Source organism: Aphis gossypii, unplaced genomic scaffold, assembly GCF_020184175.1.
Source record: "Aphis gossypii isolate Hap1 unplaced genomic scaffold, ASM2018417v2 Contig00636, whole genome shotgun sequence".
Taxonomy (NCBI): Eukaryota; Metazoa; Arthropoda; class Insecta; order Hemiptera; family Aphididae; genus Aphis; species Aphis gossypii.
The window spans coordinates 6,284-23,157 of NW_026083204.1; the positions used below are offsets into that span (position 1 = coordinate 6,284).

General features: G+C 29.8%; 2 protein-coding genes and 1 pseudogene across 2 annotated transcripts; 2 read left to right on the top strand and 1 right to left on the bottom strand.

The window, feature by feature from the left end:
• Positions 1-3,860: 3,860 nt before the first annotated feature.
• Positions 3,861-4,460, bottom strand: LOC114120567 (uncharacterized). Its single transcript, XM_027982512.2, has one exon. The coding sequence runs from the start codon at positions 4,458-4,460 to the stop codon at positions 3,861-3,863; it is 600 nt and encodes a 199-aa protein (XP_027838313.2).
• A 319-nt stretch (positions 4,461-4,779) lies between these two features.
• Positions 4,780-9,078, top strand: LOC126554892 (uncharacterized; annotated as a pseudogene).
• Positions 9,079-13,604: 4,526 nt separating this feature from the next.
• Positions 13,605-16,185, top strand: LOC126554891 (uncharacterized). The gene is made up of 2 exons (XM_050209892.1): positions 13,605-13,837; positions 14,057-16,185. Exon 2 carries the CDS (start codon positions 14,487-14,489, stop codon positions 15,951-15,953), a length of 1,467 nt encoding a protein of 488 aa, XP_050065849.1. The 5' UTR covers positions 13,605-13,837; positions 14,057-14,486; the 3' UTR covers positions 15,954-16,185.
• The last annotated feature ends 689 nt before the right edge of the window (positions 16,186-16,874 follow it).

The following is a 16,874-nucleotide window of genomic DNA, read 5'->3' on the forward strand; positions in this document are numbered from 1 at the left end:
CCCACACCAATAAAAATTGGAAAAAAACAATCAAATACAAAGTAATCAATACTTGCCCATTTGATGCTGTAATTCAATCAATTGCTACTGGCTATATAGATACTATAATTTATGCAAATTACGCTGACAATACAACATACTTGCTAAACATTTATTAAACAATGGCGCAAATACAGAATTATATCAGAAAAGAGCTACAATATTAGAAAACACGGGACGTAAGAGACAATTGATATGTGGTTTTATAGAATTGGATTGCCAGTACAACGTAACAAATTTGATAGAAATTCTGATGAAAGATTCTCCAAGTATTTGGGAGTACCATACATGTAACATTGAAGCTACACAATCCATGGTTCCAAAAATATTTTTCCCAATAAATCTGACTGAGTTATTAAAAGGTAGGTATAGAAAATATGGATTAAATTTATCTTAATAATACCTAATTTAATATAGTTATTTTACTTTTATGAATCACCGGTTTAAAGCTTTGATACATAAATAAAATTTAAAGTTTTGTAAAATAATAACTACAACAATTATAAAGTATGGAGATATTTAAATAATACTAGCCAAATACCCGGCTTCGCCCGTGTGCAGTTATTCAATTTTTGATGTTTTTTATTTACCTTCTTTCTTTTTTCGGTCCCCTAGCAACATTCCTTAAATAAACGACGTGAATTTTCAAACAAAAATAATAGTACGTAAGTTGTACAGTTAAAATTAGAAAAGAAAATAAACTATATTTTATATAGTTGATCCCGTGCACTTCGTTTCTCGTTAAATATACCAACTCTATATGACTCAAACTTTGTTCAATTCGTTACCTATCTAATATTCGGTGGATTATGTTCTAGATTTATCTTAAGTTTTCTGTTTCCGGAATAAAAATTCTGATTCGCAGCAGTATATTATCAGGTAGACAATCTACCTGCGGTAGATCGCGGACCTAGTGCTGTTTGTACGTAAGTGTATGATTTAACTCTAATAAGTATCAAAGTTATACCAAGTTTGACATAATACGGTGGATTAATATTATCAATAGCTGACCCCGTGCACTTCGTTTACCGTTAAAAATGCCAATTCTATATAATATGATTCGAATATTGATTAATTTGTTATTTAATATTCAGTTTAACGGTGTTCAAAACTTAAGACATTTTTATTGACTATTTTGATTCTCAAAATACTTGAGCAAGCACCACTTTAAAATGCGAATTTTGTAAAATGTTTTCTTATTCCACACTAAATTTATGGTACGATTGTACGAAGGTACCGTGTAAATTGCAAGCATTAATCTATCATTGTTCACGCTTTACGTTTATCAGTCAGTGAGTTAGTCAAGTACGATTAAAAAAAAAAAAAATTTTTTAAAAATTACGGTGGATAAAATACAATAATTTGCCATCTCGTGGTTTTTATATTGTTTCCTGTTGGTAAAACAATAAAACTTGGTATAACTTTTATGTTAGTCTTTGATTTGATTTTGAGATTTAGGGTAAAGGAAGGCATATTCGTGATAAATTAACTAAATGTCTAATTACAAATTCAATTTCAGTAATTATGCTTAATTATTTTAATTGTTTGATGAACATAGAGTTAAGTTACTAGAATATATGCAGTTTTTGGACTTTTAAGTACTTTGATAAGTTTTTATAAAAGTGCAAAAGTCATAGAGAAAAGTTAGGTAATATCATGATATGGTATTTAATTTTGTGATAGTGGTTAGGTAATTCCGTGAGTATACAATAAATTAAATTTTGCATTCAAATAATTATTTATTAATAAAGTATAACATCTTATATAATTTAACAAAACAAAAAAAAAATATTTTAAAATCATAACAGTTCAATCAGACTTTAAGTTCATAAAATTAAGTATAATCAGACTTATAAGTAAAGAAGAAATTATAATAAAACTTTCATTATTTTATATTTATATCAAAAAAAAAAATAAATACCTATTTTTCACATAGGTAGGAACTTAGAAAATAAATTAACAGACCTTCATATCTTACATAAATATACGGATCCGGACATTTCGGCGTGGCCATCTCGGCGTAGTGCCATTTTGGCGTGTGACCATTTCGGCGTAGTCTCTTTAAATTACTTCATGAAATTATTTTTAAGAAATGCGTTTAGATAATAATTTTAGCATTAATTATATTGTATCTATATCATTTATCAGTTTATCTCACTGTAATCGGCTACCGTATCGATAGACGATTATTGAGTAATAATATAAGAAATAAGATAGTCAACTAGTCAACTAGTCAGTAGTAGTTATAGTAGTCAGTAGTCACCATGGCACAAGTAATGGAAACTTTCCGTGGACGTGTAGTATTTGTACATGATGGTTATATGTATATCTTTGATGCATTTAGTGCAAATAAGTTAAAAAAGTTTTGGCGATGTCGTTACAAAGATTCGTGTAAGGCAAGAATTCATACAACAGTTGACACTTGGAGGTAATTTATATTTTATTAATTTTTCTATCAGTAGGTATTAAATACATTTATTAATATTTTAATTATTAGGTTTTAAAACAAATAAATGAACATTCGACACATGATTCGGAAGCGGTTAAAATTGAAGCTAATTCTGCAGTCAGGAAGATGAAAAAACGAGCACGTGAGACAATGGAGCCTACATCAAATATTATTAATGAATGTGTTAGTGGATTATCACAAGCAGGAAAGGTAAATATAACAATTTTTAAATTTTTAAAATAATTTTTAATAATTTTTAATTTTTTAAATTAATTTAAAATTATTATTAAATTACTTAGGGAGCTTTGACGGCTGACGGAGCTTTAAAAAAACAAATAAGACGCATACGGCGAGAAATTAAAGCAGCACCTGATGCTCCAAAAGATTTGACTACCTACACTTATAATATCAGAAAATTACCAGTTCATACAAAAATTCAAAAATTCTACCAGGATGGTAAAGTAGGTTTATTCTTATATTAGTATTTAATTATATTGACTTACTTCCTTTTTTTTTATTACTACGTTTAAAAATTACATTGATTCGGCATAAGCATAAGGCTTTTTTTTGTTTGCTTCGGACCCACTTTTTACATTTTTTTCTTCTGATACATATATATGCATCCCTAATATGTCTCCACTTTTTGTCTTTAACTTCTTTTACTGTACAATTAAATACATATAATCAGGGCACAAATAATAATAATTATTAACTAAAAAAATAATTCCGTCAGTATATTACTAAGTATATTTTATGAATTATATAGTAAAAAATACAAATTCAAACGCTTATAAAAAAAATAATATTCTGATTCTGAACGGAGCGACAAATGTGTGTTAGTTTTACAATGATGTGTGCTTTTTTTTTTTATTTAAAATTTCTTTTTATTTGCCTGTCATCACCTTTTAGGACAGTAATTATGCTAGGATTTTCTTTAATATAGTTCCGGCCGCGGAGAGAACGCTACTCGCTCGCGCATCCAAATGATCGAGCTCCGCGGTATCGTACCCAAATTTCTCCCACTCTACCACCTAGTCGCCGCCATAAATTCCCCCACTCAGTACGCAGTGACCGGTGGCTAATTCCACAGCTGCCGCCGCTTAGCAGTAAACGATGGTTGTATACACCGGCATAAGTAACACACTATGAAAAAAATAATACCTGGTGTCAGGCGTACCTATTGTGTATACAAAAACAATACAAATAATATCTATTTAACATCAGTATTTTATATATGCATTTATTTAGTTATTCTAACAAAAATTAGTAATTGTACATAACATAGATTACATTTTAATATGAATTAAGAAAAAAAAAACAAAAAAAAATATAAAAAAAAAAAAATCAAAATAATTTAAATAGGCACAAAAAATCAATCTGAGTCTAAATCCGAAGAACTTGTATCACCCCTTCCTATGGTAAGGATATGACGTTCTTCTTCGTCGGGTTGTCCGTCCATTACTTCATCGCTTAAATGATCAAGGTTCAAAAACTTGTCTTCCTCCTTTATGACATGTCCGACAAAATTAGTCCACATTTCTGGTGTTACATGTTCCACCCCTTTTTTTAGTAGCTCAAGTACGTCCTTTATTTTAAATGTGTTGTTGTGTGTCCGAACATAACTTTTTACTGATGACCACGCGAGCTCTATCGGATTTAGCTCGCAATGGTATGGCGGTAATTGCAATACGAGTTTTTTATTGTCTTTCGCGTATTCGTCAATCACGTATTTGTCGTATGCATCTTTTAATTTTCTCACTTCTTTCATTAAATCATTTTTACACATCGGATGGATAACAATCTCACCTTTACTCTCGAGCCAATCTACGATTTCTTGTTTTTTCCAAGACATATTTGGTATTTTACATTTCTTCACCGAGTGATATAAGGCATTGTCCATCACAATTATGGCATTTTCTTTTAATAATGGCAGAATACGTACAAACCATTCATAGAATGTATCACCATTCATTTCGTCGTGGTAGTCTGTTGAATTGGTTTTCGATTCGAAACATAAAAGGCCCCCCGGGACAAAAGGGCCAAAAGCCGTTCTCCTAAAAATGATAAGAAAAAGAAAAACGAGCATATCAAATAGTATCTCATACCAACCAAAATAAAAGTAAATATTCCAAATAATAATTTAATATCAGTTCGTGTGACAGCCTGTTAAAATACATTAATTATTTATTCGTTTTCTTGATCTTTAATTATTTATTAATTTTCTAAAACTTAACTTCACTTAAAGGACCAACTCAGCGAATATGGCTTTCAGTGGTATTGATGCACTACGCGACCACGATTACTTACCAAGTATTATTTATTTCTATATATATGTATTAAACATTTTTTTCACACCTTTTATAAGCAGATGTACTCCTTATTATTTAGTGGTTTAAGTGTTAGAAATGGAAGGGGACATGTTAGGGACATAAGGGGCATCATATTTAATTTAAGTCTCCTAAGTCTAAGGGAATAAAACAACTCGGAAACGCTACTATACCTAGCCAAAACAATATATTTTTTTTTTTTCTGTGCTATTTATAGTTTATTTAAGTGAATATCAATTATATAAGTACATCCTCAAGTAATTATTAGTTATTACAAAATGCATTATACATAGTTTCAACATAAAAAAAAATACATTCAAAATAACACTTTAAATATTACTTAATTTCCTCTTAAATTAAATCCACTTGTTATTTTCATCGATTCAGATAATGAACTGCAGTATGAAGAGTTGATGGATTTCAACAGTTTTGAAGAGGAGGAGGAAGAATGTGTTATTGACGAAGAGGAGGAAGAAGATGATATTGAAGAAGATAACAATGGTATTTTATATGAATTATTGATATTGTTAGTTCTGTAGGATACCAATATGAATTTTATATGATAATTCAATTAATGTAAAATATTATTTTTGTACCAGGTCAACTGGCAAATATCCAGCGTCAGAGAGCCGAAACATTTACGATTTTACCTGGTGTCAGAATAAATTCAGTAGTATTTATGGATAACTTGTATTATAGGTATTATAAAAATGGTGCAAGGAACGATAAAACGTAAGTAAGGATTTAGTAAGCTAACAGATGTTACCAACACACTTATACATTTAAATAGTTTTTAAATAAATAGTTTATGAAATATAATGATTCATTGCTTACTAATTTGTATTATAATATTATTTATTAATTATTTTATTGCTATGTAGATATTTAATTTGTGAAAATCAAAAGACTGTTGCGGTACATTGTCCGTCAACAGCTTGGGTCAGGACTATGGACATAAAAAAAGGGAATGGTGATATAATGACTCGGGTTCAACACAACCATTTCCCTCCAAATGTTGACATTCCAATGGTGCATTTACGAAGAGCTATTGGTCTAGCTGGAACAAGTACCGGCAATTTGGCTACTTCAATCCGACAAATTTATAACCGAGAAGTTGTGTTGTGAGTAATCTGGATAAACTTTATATGTTTTTAAAATGTTTGTAATTATTAGCATAAATAAGATTAAAGTTTTAATTGTACAACCTTAACTGTCTTAGAAATCCAGAAGGTGCACAAAACTATACACATTTACAGTCCCGGTTTTGTCTGAATAAAATGCGACGTCGTCGTCGTCCAAAAATCCAACTACCATTGAACAGTTAGCACATATCCTGAATGAACCAACCACATCAACATCATATATTTCAACCCTGCAGCGCCCTTCTTCAAGGTTCATGAAATAAATTTCAAATATTTATTATTTACTTACTATTATTTTTATTTTATTTAGATTTTTTCAACATGGTTGTCCATTGATAGTAGATAGAGAACTAGTTGGAGTAGTATTTGCTAATACAGATGCCATTGGAAAATATAGTGGAGAACTACTCCAATTAATTACCATCGCAGGAGTAGATGGGACTTTTAAAACTGTGCCAAGAAATCCTCCTGATTTGAAAAAAGGCTGCCTGCTTACTTTTCATATAGTTTACAGAAATGTGGTAAGTTATTTTTTTAAACTATTAATTGTATATACAATTAATATGATTTTTTTTACCCAGTCTTTTCCAATGGTGTATGCATTGACTACAAGAATGACACAGTCCACATACGAGTCCTTCTTTAGAGTTGTACACCAGATTTTACCTCTGAACTACAACCAGTTAACCATAATAACAGATTATGAACGAGGTTTGATGAACGCAGTAAGGATTGTTTTGCCTCATACAAAGCTTCAGGGGTGTTGGTTTCACTACTGCCAAGTGAGTCGATCTATGATTTTTGAGAAACTGAGTACCTATATAATAAAATATGTTACTTTTATTAATGTATTCACTCATATAAATGTATTATTAATGTATTGAGTATTCACTAAATCAAATTATATAGTCTGTTATCCGGTACTGCAAAAGGAGCATGAACGGACTATTTCATCTATTTCAGACCAGTGTTGAGGCTGCTACAGTTTTACGCATGGTAATATGATATATGATGAAACATTTTTGTTATTATTAAATTTTCCTAAAATTAGTTTCGATTAAATTCAATTTGGGTTTTTAATTTGTAGGTGTTAGCTCTACCTCATCTTCCAGCAGAATCCCAAATTAATTGCAATTTTACAATGCTTGATGGTTTTCAAATAATCGTAGATTATGTCAACCAACAACCAGATATTCGCGAACGCCTACAAGCATTTCTATTTGGCTACATCCAAGATTTTTGGTTCATACAAATAACTGCTGCAAACATAAGTGTCTTTGGGTTAGAATTCTTACAAAATATCATACACAGTTTATTTTCATTTGTTGTAATATATTTTAGGTCAGAAGTTCGAACTAACAATTATGTCGAGTCTTTTCATGCCACACTGAAGACGCAGATTGGAAAACATCCCAATATCTGGGATTTCATGCGTATATTTAATTTAATTATATATTCATGTTTGTGAATATTGTTCTATTGATTTGTTTGTATTACAATGTATTAATGTGTTTCTATGTGAATGGGCATTGCCGATTTGACACAGAGTAAGTATACTAAACAGCTAATGTTATTAAGTGTCTATCAAGAATTGTGAATGCTGTACTGCATTGTTAATGAGTATGGTTCTATGTAAATGAGGTATCACCGATTTTCAGACACAGAGTAAGTATACTAAATAGGTTATGTTATTAGGTATCTATCAAGACTTGTGAATACTGTGCTACGTTGTTAATGAGTATGTATGTGTTTGTGTGGTTATAAGACTATTCGTCCTAAACATAAGGTCCTATACCAATTTTTGTTTTCAGTTATGTATAGAGCGAGGATTTTTATGCAATATAAAGTGTAAAAATATGCCATATAATTGCAATATAATTCAAAACTTTGAATTGTGTAATATTAAACAAAACATTTATTGGACTACAAAAATTAGACGAAAAATATATTGGCTTATAGCCTTAACGGACCGAAATTGTACCATTTGTGTACTTAATATATTATAAAAAATAATTGCTGAAGGTATAACTTATTTATAAATTAGTTCATATAATAATAAAATGTCAAATGAATTATTTTTTTTTCATATGGTGCTTTTTGTCTGGGAGTGGCCTAATTTGGAAACATGCTTGGCAGAATTTGTATTTGGTATAATTACCATCTAGCTAATTATGTATTTAGATTATTTGTATTAATTGAAGACTTACCTACTGTTATTATAGAGAAACTATTGATAGTTGAGAATCAATATTATTTGGAAATGGATCAAGTTCGCAGGCATCTCCAGGTAAAAGCTTATGAAATTTTATTCTGAAATCAAAATACCTATATATTATTATTATTTAAATACATTATAAATTGTAAGATGTATCTTAAAAATATTTTCAGATCAGATCTCATCTATCTCAGATTGATAGAGCAGAAGTTACCAGTACTATACAAAACTATGTTGGTATACTTAATGAGAATGGAGATTTATCCATGTTTTTACGAAGAGCAGGCCATCTTATGGATGGTTATTATCGAAAACAAGTTCGACCGCAACCATTGGTATACTTATGATTTATATTTTATTTGAATACCTACTTATGTTGACTCATTATGTTTTTATTAGGAACAGTAATTAATGTGTTTGCCACTAGCCAGTAACTTTTAATATGACTTGAAACAATTTTATTCATACCAATTTTATACCATACCAATTTTATTTTTATAATGTTTATACACAATTACTTGTAAATAATTTAATGTATACCTCTTTTATTGTTATAACTTTTATATGAAATTACTTATGAACAATTTAATTATACACACTTTTATAAATAATGACTTGTAAATATTCAAGGCTGTTAACTATTATTTTTAACTCATCAAATGTGTAGGGGATACTGAGTAAATAGTTATAAGTTACCCTTATGAATATGTAATATTATAACCATTAATTTTTTTTACTTATTATATTTATATTAACAATTAAATATGTACTACTTAGTACCTACTTTATATATATATATCATTGTATAAGAAAAACGATTCTGAGCCAGGACAGTCAGTCAGCCTATGATATTACTAAATATATTTGATGATATTATTATGAATAAAGTAATTTATAAATAACCTATTTACGTGGAACCTTGTTTTAAATTTTCTATCCATAGCTATAAAAGTTTATTGCTATTTTAGTTAGTCAAAGATTATGATTGGAAACTTACCAGAGTTGTTGAGAGAATTTGTGTTGCTTTCTTCAAAAGGTATAACCATTGCAGGATAATCCAAACATTTTGCAACTCCAAGTTTGATGGGTGTGATTTCTATAGAGTAAATGCAGTTTTAATTTTCAAATGAAATAAATTTTACACAAATGTTAATTTTCTTACTATTATTATCATCATGATGAATAACAACAATAATTGGTTCCCTTTGTTCTTCGGAAGACTTGTTCAACTAATAAAAAATATCGGTATAATTAGGGCTGGCCCTAGTTTAAATTTTGTACTCAAGATTAATCAAAAATCATAAAAACAATGTTAGGTGAATACGGTTTATCTATGTTGCGCATGGGTCTGAGAGAGAAACAAATATTGCGTTGATATTATCTCAAGTTAAATGTTCAATAATTATTTTATTAAATATAATTGAATAATTAATAACGAATACGATTAGTAAAAGTCGTATATTATTATCCAAATGGTAGCGACGCGAGTATGCGACGATGCCTATTGCATATACAATCATGAAAAATTATAATTTGTCATGTGTACAATTTAAAAGTGAAAATGTAAAATTATCAGTATCGTCGGATCGTATTGTTTTCAAATTGCATGTACAACATATAAAAATAAAACGAAATAATTGATAGCGTCAGCGTTCATGCGATAACACTAAGCATCGACCGAGAATAGGAATTATTAGAACTATTATTAACCATAAGTCTATAACGCTATTTATAAAATATATTTTTATGCAATATCTCAAAAACATATTATAACTTTATGAATTTAATATTTATGAATTATTTTTTTTCAATTTAACTACATACTAGCAACATACAACATACCTAGTTTTCATGACGTAATCGCGGGGCCCTAAAATTCGCGCGGGGGCTAGGACAAATATCCCAATTGACCTACCCTATATAGGACCGGCCATGAACTTACCCATATCGATGCATTGACTTTCATCATCTTATGATCAATTTAAGACATTTCTATGTCATGAGTCAATATTAGATGGAAATTCTTCAAGTAACCATTGTTCCAATTCGGATGTTTTATCCATTTTAATATATTGTAAAATGTTATATATTATAGCAAATATAAGTATAAATATAAAATATTAATCTCAATATAGGAAAATGCGAAAACGGATTAACAAATAACAATATTTAAACAACAGATATACATTATTAAGGCGATGGTACATATATAGTACATACACGACAGCCAACGACTAAAGTGAAATTAATAATTATGAAATAGCATTATGATTTAGACCCGACGCCGCCGACGGTACTTTTGAGTCCATTGTATATTATAATCAGATTTTTCCCCTCTTTTAATATATCGATATTTATACAAAAACAATATTTATAGACACAATTGCAAACAATTCTAGCGGATAAGAATGCTAAAAATAATTTTTATACGTGTTTAAAACCAGACTGAATACAGATAGTATAATTACATAATATAAATATATAATATTATGCCTGTCGCCAAGACTGCTATGCACAGTTAAAACGTGCGGGCTGCGGGTTCAGTTTCAAAATAATCGATTGTTAGGAAATACAACAATAATTGAATATTGCATGAATATTAATTATTTGTGGCATTGCATACATAATATGACACTTATATGTCAATACTGAATACAAATACATAAAATATAAGTTTTATACATTTTTATGTTGGTAATGTCATTATGGTAACGGTGTAGGGAATTTATGTTTTAGTGTTGGTATACATGATCTGAACAAGTTTTTCTTTTTTTTCTCAGCTCTTATCAGTTTTAAGAGAACGGCTACACACTCGGGACAAAACCATCTGACGACCCGATGTGTAAAACGATGAGACGCTTACCTTTTCCGGAGGGTTCCTTTTGTCCTGCAGTTAGGCCCTTAAGGAATGCATCACGTGATGTTTTGACTGTCGTGTCGAGCCATGTCCTGCTGTGTGTCTCGCCTGCATTGACCCATATCTCATCTAAATAGTATATCGGTCTGTTTTGTGCTCTGTAATGCTTTATTTTGGTTAAAAATCTTCAGCGCCAAGTTATTAAATCTTCTCTTTCGAGAAGTGCACTATTACGATTTTTTTTCACGTATTCAAATTGTAAATCTTTTAACACTGCCTGGAATGACGTACGTTTCATATTAGGCAATGTTTCATCCTCATTAATGGCTACCAAAATTTTTTTAATTGTTGGTACTTCACGGTTCCTCCAAAAATCGTGAATTTTTTGCCTAATTGCGTTTTTATCAAATTTGTCGATTTTTTCAATTACTGTAGGTCTATGTTTTTCCTTGGTAGGCGATGAAACTGTACCTTGTATTTTGTACTCCGACAATGTTGTTTGTATTGTACGTTGTCCAATACCTGAAGATTTTGAAATTTCTAATAGCATTTGTCTGTAAGTCAATCGGGGGCTGTCTGGATTTTCAGACTGTTTTCAACGAAATATTTGTAGAGATTAATTATAATTTTCCTTTGACCAGTGCCAATAAACTAAAGAAAAAATATATATTTGAAAATTAAAAATTTTCAATAGGAAAATAGTAATATAAACACTTACTTTTCCTTTTGGATTTTATTTAGCTGGAGATACAGTTACATGTTCGTCGTCCATGTTGTATTTTTTTAAAAAACGTAAAAAATAAAAATAACGGTTTACTAAAACACGCGAAAACTGTGTGCCCAAAAAACAAAAACAAAAATGTTGTGTATAGTGTATGTATTCAATAACGTAGAATATCGAAAACACTATGATACGCTTTGTATACAAACCAGTGGCGTGGTGAACTCGAATATTTTCAGAGGCAAGTATATTTTGCAATACCCACCCACCCACCTACCATCAACCAACATTTTGTCTCACAATTAAAAATGTTCCTATAAAAAATATTTATAGGGTTGGGGGGGGGTCATCGCCTTTCACAAACAATTTTTAAGCCATACAGATAATAATTATAAAATTAATTTAAACACCATGAAATGAGACAATATTTTTAATAGATTACTCTGCTTTGTATATTTAAATAAATAGGGTAACATAAGTTATACTACAATTTATTACAATATCAATTGATATTTTATTTAAATAATAAACTTTTCATTAAAAGATCAGAGGACCTAGCAAATATATTAATTGCTTCATCACGATTGATTTCAATATCTTTTTCAGAACTTAATATCAGTAGACTTTCCAGCCGATTCTGCCCAATACTTGACCGAAGTCTAGATTTAACTAGTTTTACCTGAAATCATTATTATGACAATTTGTGTTTTAAGAAAAATTAATTAAAAAATAATACAATAATTTATTAATAAAAATATGAAATATAAAGTTAAGAAGTGTTACACACCCAAGTGTTGTCACCGTCTTACAAACATACACATTGTAGAAGTTAGTTTGTTAGACAAATATGAAAATTCTACTAGTCTATAATGGTTCTATTTACTTTATTTATTTATTGTTCTATTATTATGAATTAATAATCAAAAGTTACTTTAGAAAAGCTCCGTTCAGCAGATGCAGATGATGCAGGGATGATACACAACGCCTTATATGCCAAGTACAGATTTGGAAAAGCTGCAATTAAGTTGTGGCTTGATAAAAAACTCAAAATGTCTAAACTAGACATTTTTATTGTACTTGCTTCTTCAATTTCAGAATCATCGCTAATTTCTGAACTACCCTAAGAACACATGGACCCTCCCAGGAAGGTCTTAGTACTGAATTTTCAGACTTTGAGACTGTTTATAAGAAATACCTATTTAAATCCCGGACCAGTCTGGGTAAGTCTCAGACGGTCTGTAGGATTCCAAATGTCCTAGTTCAGACTCTTCAAAAAACTGCCTGCCAGGAACTAACTAGACCAAGTATTTAACATAGACCATTATGGTCTGCATCTATCCCATTAATTCCTGATTGCAGTCTGTTAAGGTGCCATAAATTTCCTGAAAAGTTTTATATACATCCCAATTTGGTCTGAATGTTTTCTATATGAGTCTTGTAAAAAATTAATTTTAGATAGAAAAGAAGATACTGGAATACCCCTCATGAAGCTATTTAAGCATAAATGAGGTGTCATTGACCATCGTGTCAACCTTACCAAGTGCTGTAATTTGTAAGGAATTCATTTAAATTTTTAATTATTTATGATTAGGTCAATTAGAGCTCATTGCAATTAGTAGGGATGTAAACAATGCCCCACAAATAATATTAAGTTTTCAAAATTTTCAAAATAATCGATAACTATTTCTTCTTTTAAAGATTTTACAAACAAATATACTTCATTTGTGAGCAAATCTAATTATAACTTATTATTAGTATACATATTGAAATTAAAGTTAATATTTAATATTTAATTTTATTGTAGTTATTTTTATTGATAACACCTAACAACATTCAACTATATCAGTTTAGGGGAAACCCGGGTAAGTTGACGAGCTGGGTAAGATGACGAATTTATAATAACTGATAGTAGATTATATTAACAGCTGATGTTTTACAAGAAATGTAAGGAATGATGTTAGGAACAACTATTTTAACCGATACGAAATAATCATGATAAAGACCATTTGTTTTTATTTACGATTATCTGTTATCACCGTACACACTTTAATTTTCTGTGTTTTGTAATAACGTTTTTTCAAAAAAAGGTAAGTGAAATCCATTATATATTATTTTGAATCAATAAAGTATAGTGTAAGCTTTATTTTTATGTATACTTAATATTTATTACGTATGTTAAAAAGACAAAAATATTATCGATCGGGTCAAGTTGACGTGGGTAAGATGACTATCGCCAACTTACCCCACTTGATTATATTTTATACTAAATATTTTTGTTAATTCGTGTACCTACGTTTACGTCATAGATACAATGCCAAGAAACTATAAAAGGAAAACTGAACCAACGTGGGACAAAGCAATAATAAAATTGGCTATAAATGACTACATCAACGATGTAAAACCTTCATGTAATAAATCTGCAAAAAAATTTGGTATACCAGAACCAACACTGAAGCGATATTTAAAAAAAAACCAGAAGTAAATTATTTTGTTAATTTTAAACAACAAATTATATATTTAATTTTGCTGTAGGATTATCCGACAAATGGAGGCAGGTTTAAGAACACATTTACTGATGAACAATTGGAAACACTACAAAATTATATTACTGATATTGATAAACGTTCTTTCGGTCTGACAAAATTACAGTGCCAAAGGTTAGTGTATGATTTTGCTGAGGAAAATGGTATTCATCACCGGTTCAATAAACAGACTAAGCTAGCAGGTGATGATTGGATGTATAACTTTATGTCTAAGTATAACTTTAGTGTTAGAAAACCAGAAGCAACTTCTATTGGTCGGCTTATGGCGTTCAATAAAATAAATGTTGGCGCATTTTTTGACAAACTAAAAGAAATCAAACTTGAAAAACATTTTAATGCCAGCCAGATATTCAATGTGGACGAATCTGGTATCTCTAGCGTGCCAACTAAACTACCAAAAGTTATTTCTCCAACTGTCGCACGAAGAGTTGCAAAAATTGTGTCTGCAGAACGTGGAAAAAATATCACTGTCGTTTTAGGAATAAGTGCTACAGGTGTATACGTGCCACCCTTTCTAATATTTGCAAGAAAACGTATGGATAAACAATTAATAGAAGGAGCACCTCCTGGTTCAGTGGCTATAGGTAATGATAATGGTTGGATGACTTCTGACAGTTTCTTACTTTACCTTGAGCATTTTTGTAAGCATGTAAAAGCAACTCCTGAAAATCCTATATTATTAATTCTGGATAACCACGTTTCGCATGTTTCTCTACAAGCCATTCGTTTTTGTCGTGAACATAATATTACAATGCTTGGGTTTCCTCCCCATACCACACATAAGTTACAACCACTAGACGTTGCAATTTTCGGGCCTCTGAAGACGTATTATAGTCAAGCTTGTGATACATTTATGGTAAATAACCCGGGACGTGCAATAAATGATCGTGATATTGGAAAACTATTTGGTGAATCATATAATAGAGCTGCTACTGTAGGAAATGCCATAAAAGGTTTCAGTGCTTGTGGTATAGAACCCTTTAATCCAAATATTTTTTCGGATTATGATTTTGCTTCTGCGGAAGTTACAGAAAGACCATTGACTATTGAAGAGCAGCCTATACCTGAAACAATAAATAAAGATCAGCCTATCCCTGGACAAATAAATGAAGAGCACCCTATACCTAGGCCAATGAATGAAGAGCAACCTATACCTGGATCAAGTCGGACAATTGAACACATTCAACCAGCAAAACTACCAGCTTTACCAGTGGCAGTGAGACCTGTTTCCAAACGCAAACCTAGGGCCAAAATGCCAACTTTAGAAATAACAAGCTCACCAGTAAAATCCATATTAGAAATGAAAGAACAACAGAAAATCTTAAATGAACAAAAAAAAAAAGAACGATTAGAAAAAAGAAAGCTATTAAAAGAAAATAAGATAAAAAATAAAAAACTGCGTGGGAAAAATGTTAGACGCAAAATAATTTTATCTTCTGAAGAATCGGAAGATGATGAAGTTCCATATGTTGATACAGATAATGAAGAATCAAGTTATGACGAAGAATGTATTTTTTGCCAAGAACTTTATCGTAACGATAAAAACGGTGAATCGTGGATTAAGTGTATCAAGTGTGGAAGATGGGCTCACGAACTTTGTGCAGGAGTAGAATGTTGGAAAACATTCACCTGCGAGTTTTGCAGAAAACATATTTTATAAGTTGATTTTTATATTATTTTATGTATTTTATATTAAGACTGAATATTTTATTTTCAGACTGAAGGAAAAATTTATTTTATTGTTTTAGATATTTAATATTAAGGCTGAACAAGGTTACAATTTTATTTTATGTTATTTTATTTTATTTTCAGACTGATAGAAAAATGTTATTTTATTGTTATATTTGTTTTCAAGACTATTTGAATTTTTTGATTTTTAAATAAATGCATTGAACTTTATAAAAAGAATATTTACTCATTAAAACATATATATAATTATGCTATGTCAACTTAACCCGGCAAAATGTCAACTTACCCCAGCACATGGGTAAGATGACGAATTCCAAATTATTTTAATTTTATTTTTTTAATCCTTTAAAAAAAAATTAAGTCTAACTTTTAATTTTAGAAAATTCTTCAAAAGTTCCTCTATCTATGTGTGTAAAATTTACTAATATATATAAAGGCAGTATATTTTAAAAATACATCAAACCTTAGATTCGTCAACTTACCCAGGTCTCCCCTATATTACAATAAAATAAAAATAAAATATATGCATTTTTTTATAATTAAATAGAATTAAGCCACTAAAATTAGAAAAAAGTATATGATAATTAAATAGCACTAAGTAACTAATATTGTAAAAAAAAATATATACATATATATATACCGTGTGTCCCAAGAGACAGGGTACACTTTATCACTCATTGCCCTTTTAATATTTTTCAATTCTGTTTGCGGGACATTAAATAAGACTTACAGATCATACATTTCTATGATTTAAAAATTTTTTAACTTAAGTATTTTACGCATGCGCAACAAAACTTTATTTTTTTTTAATGGCAACCCCTATTTTAAATATCATTTTTGGATTGTTCTATTTTTTTTAAGTAATTTTGATGTATCAACTTGTATTGTAAAC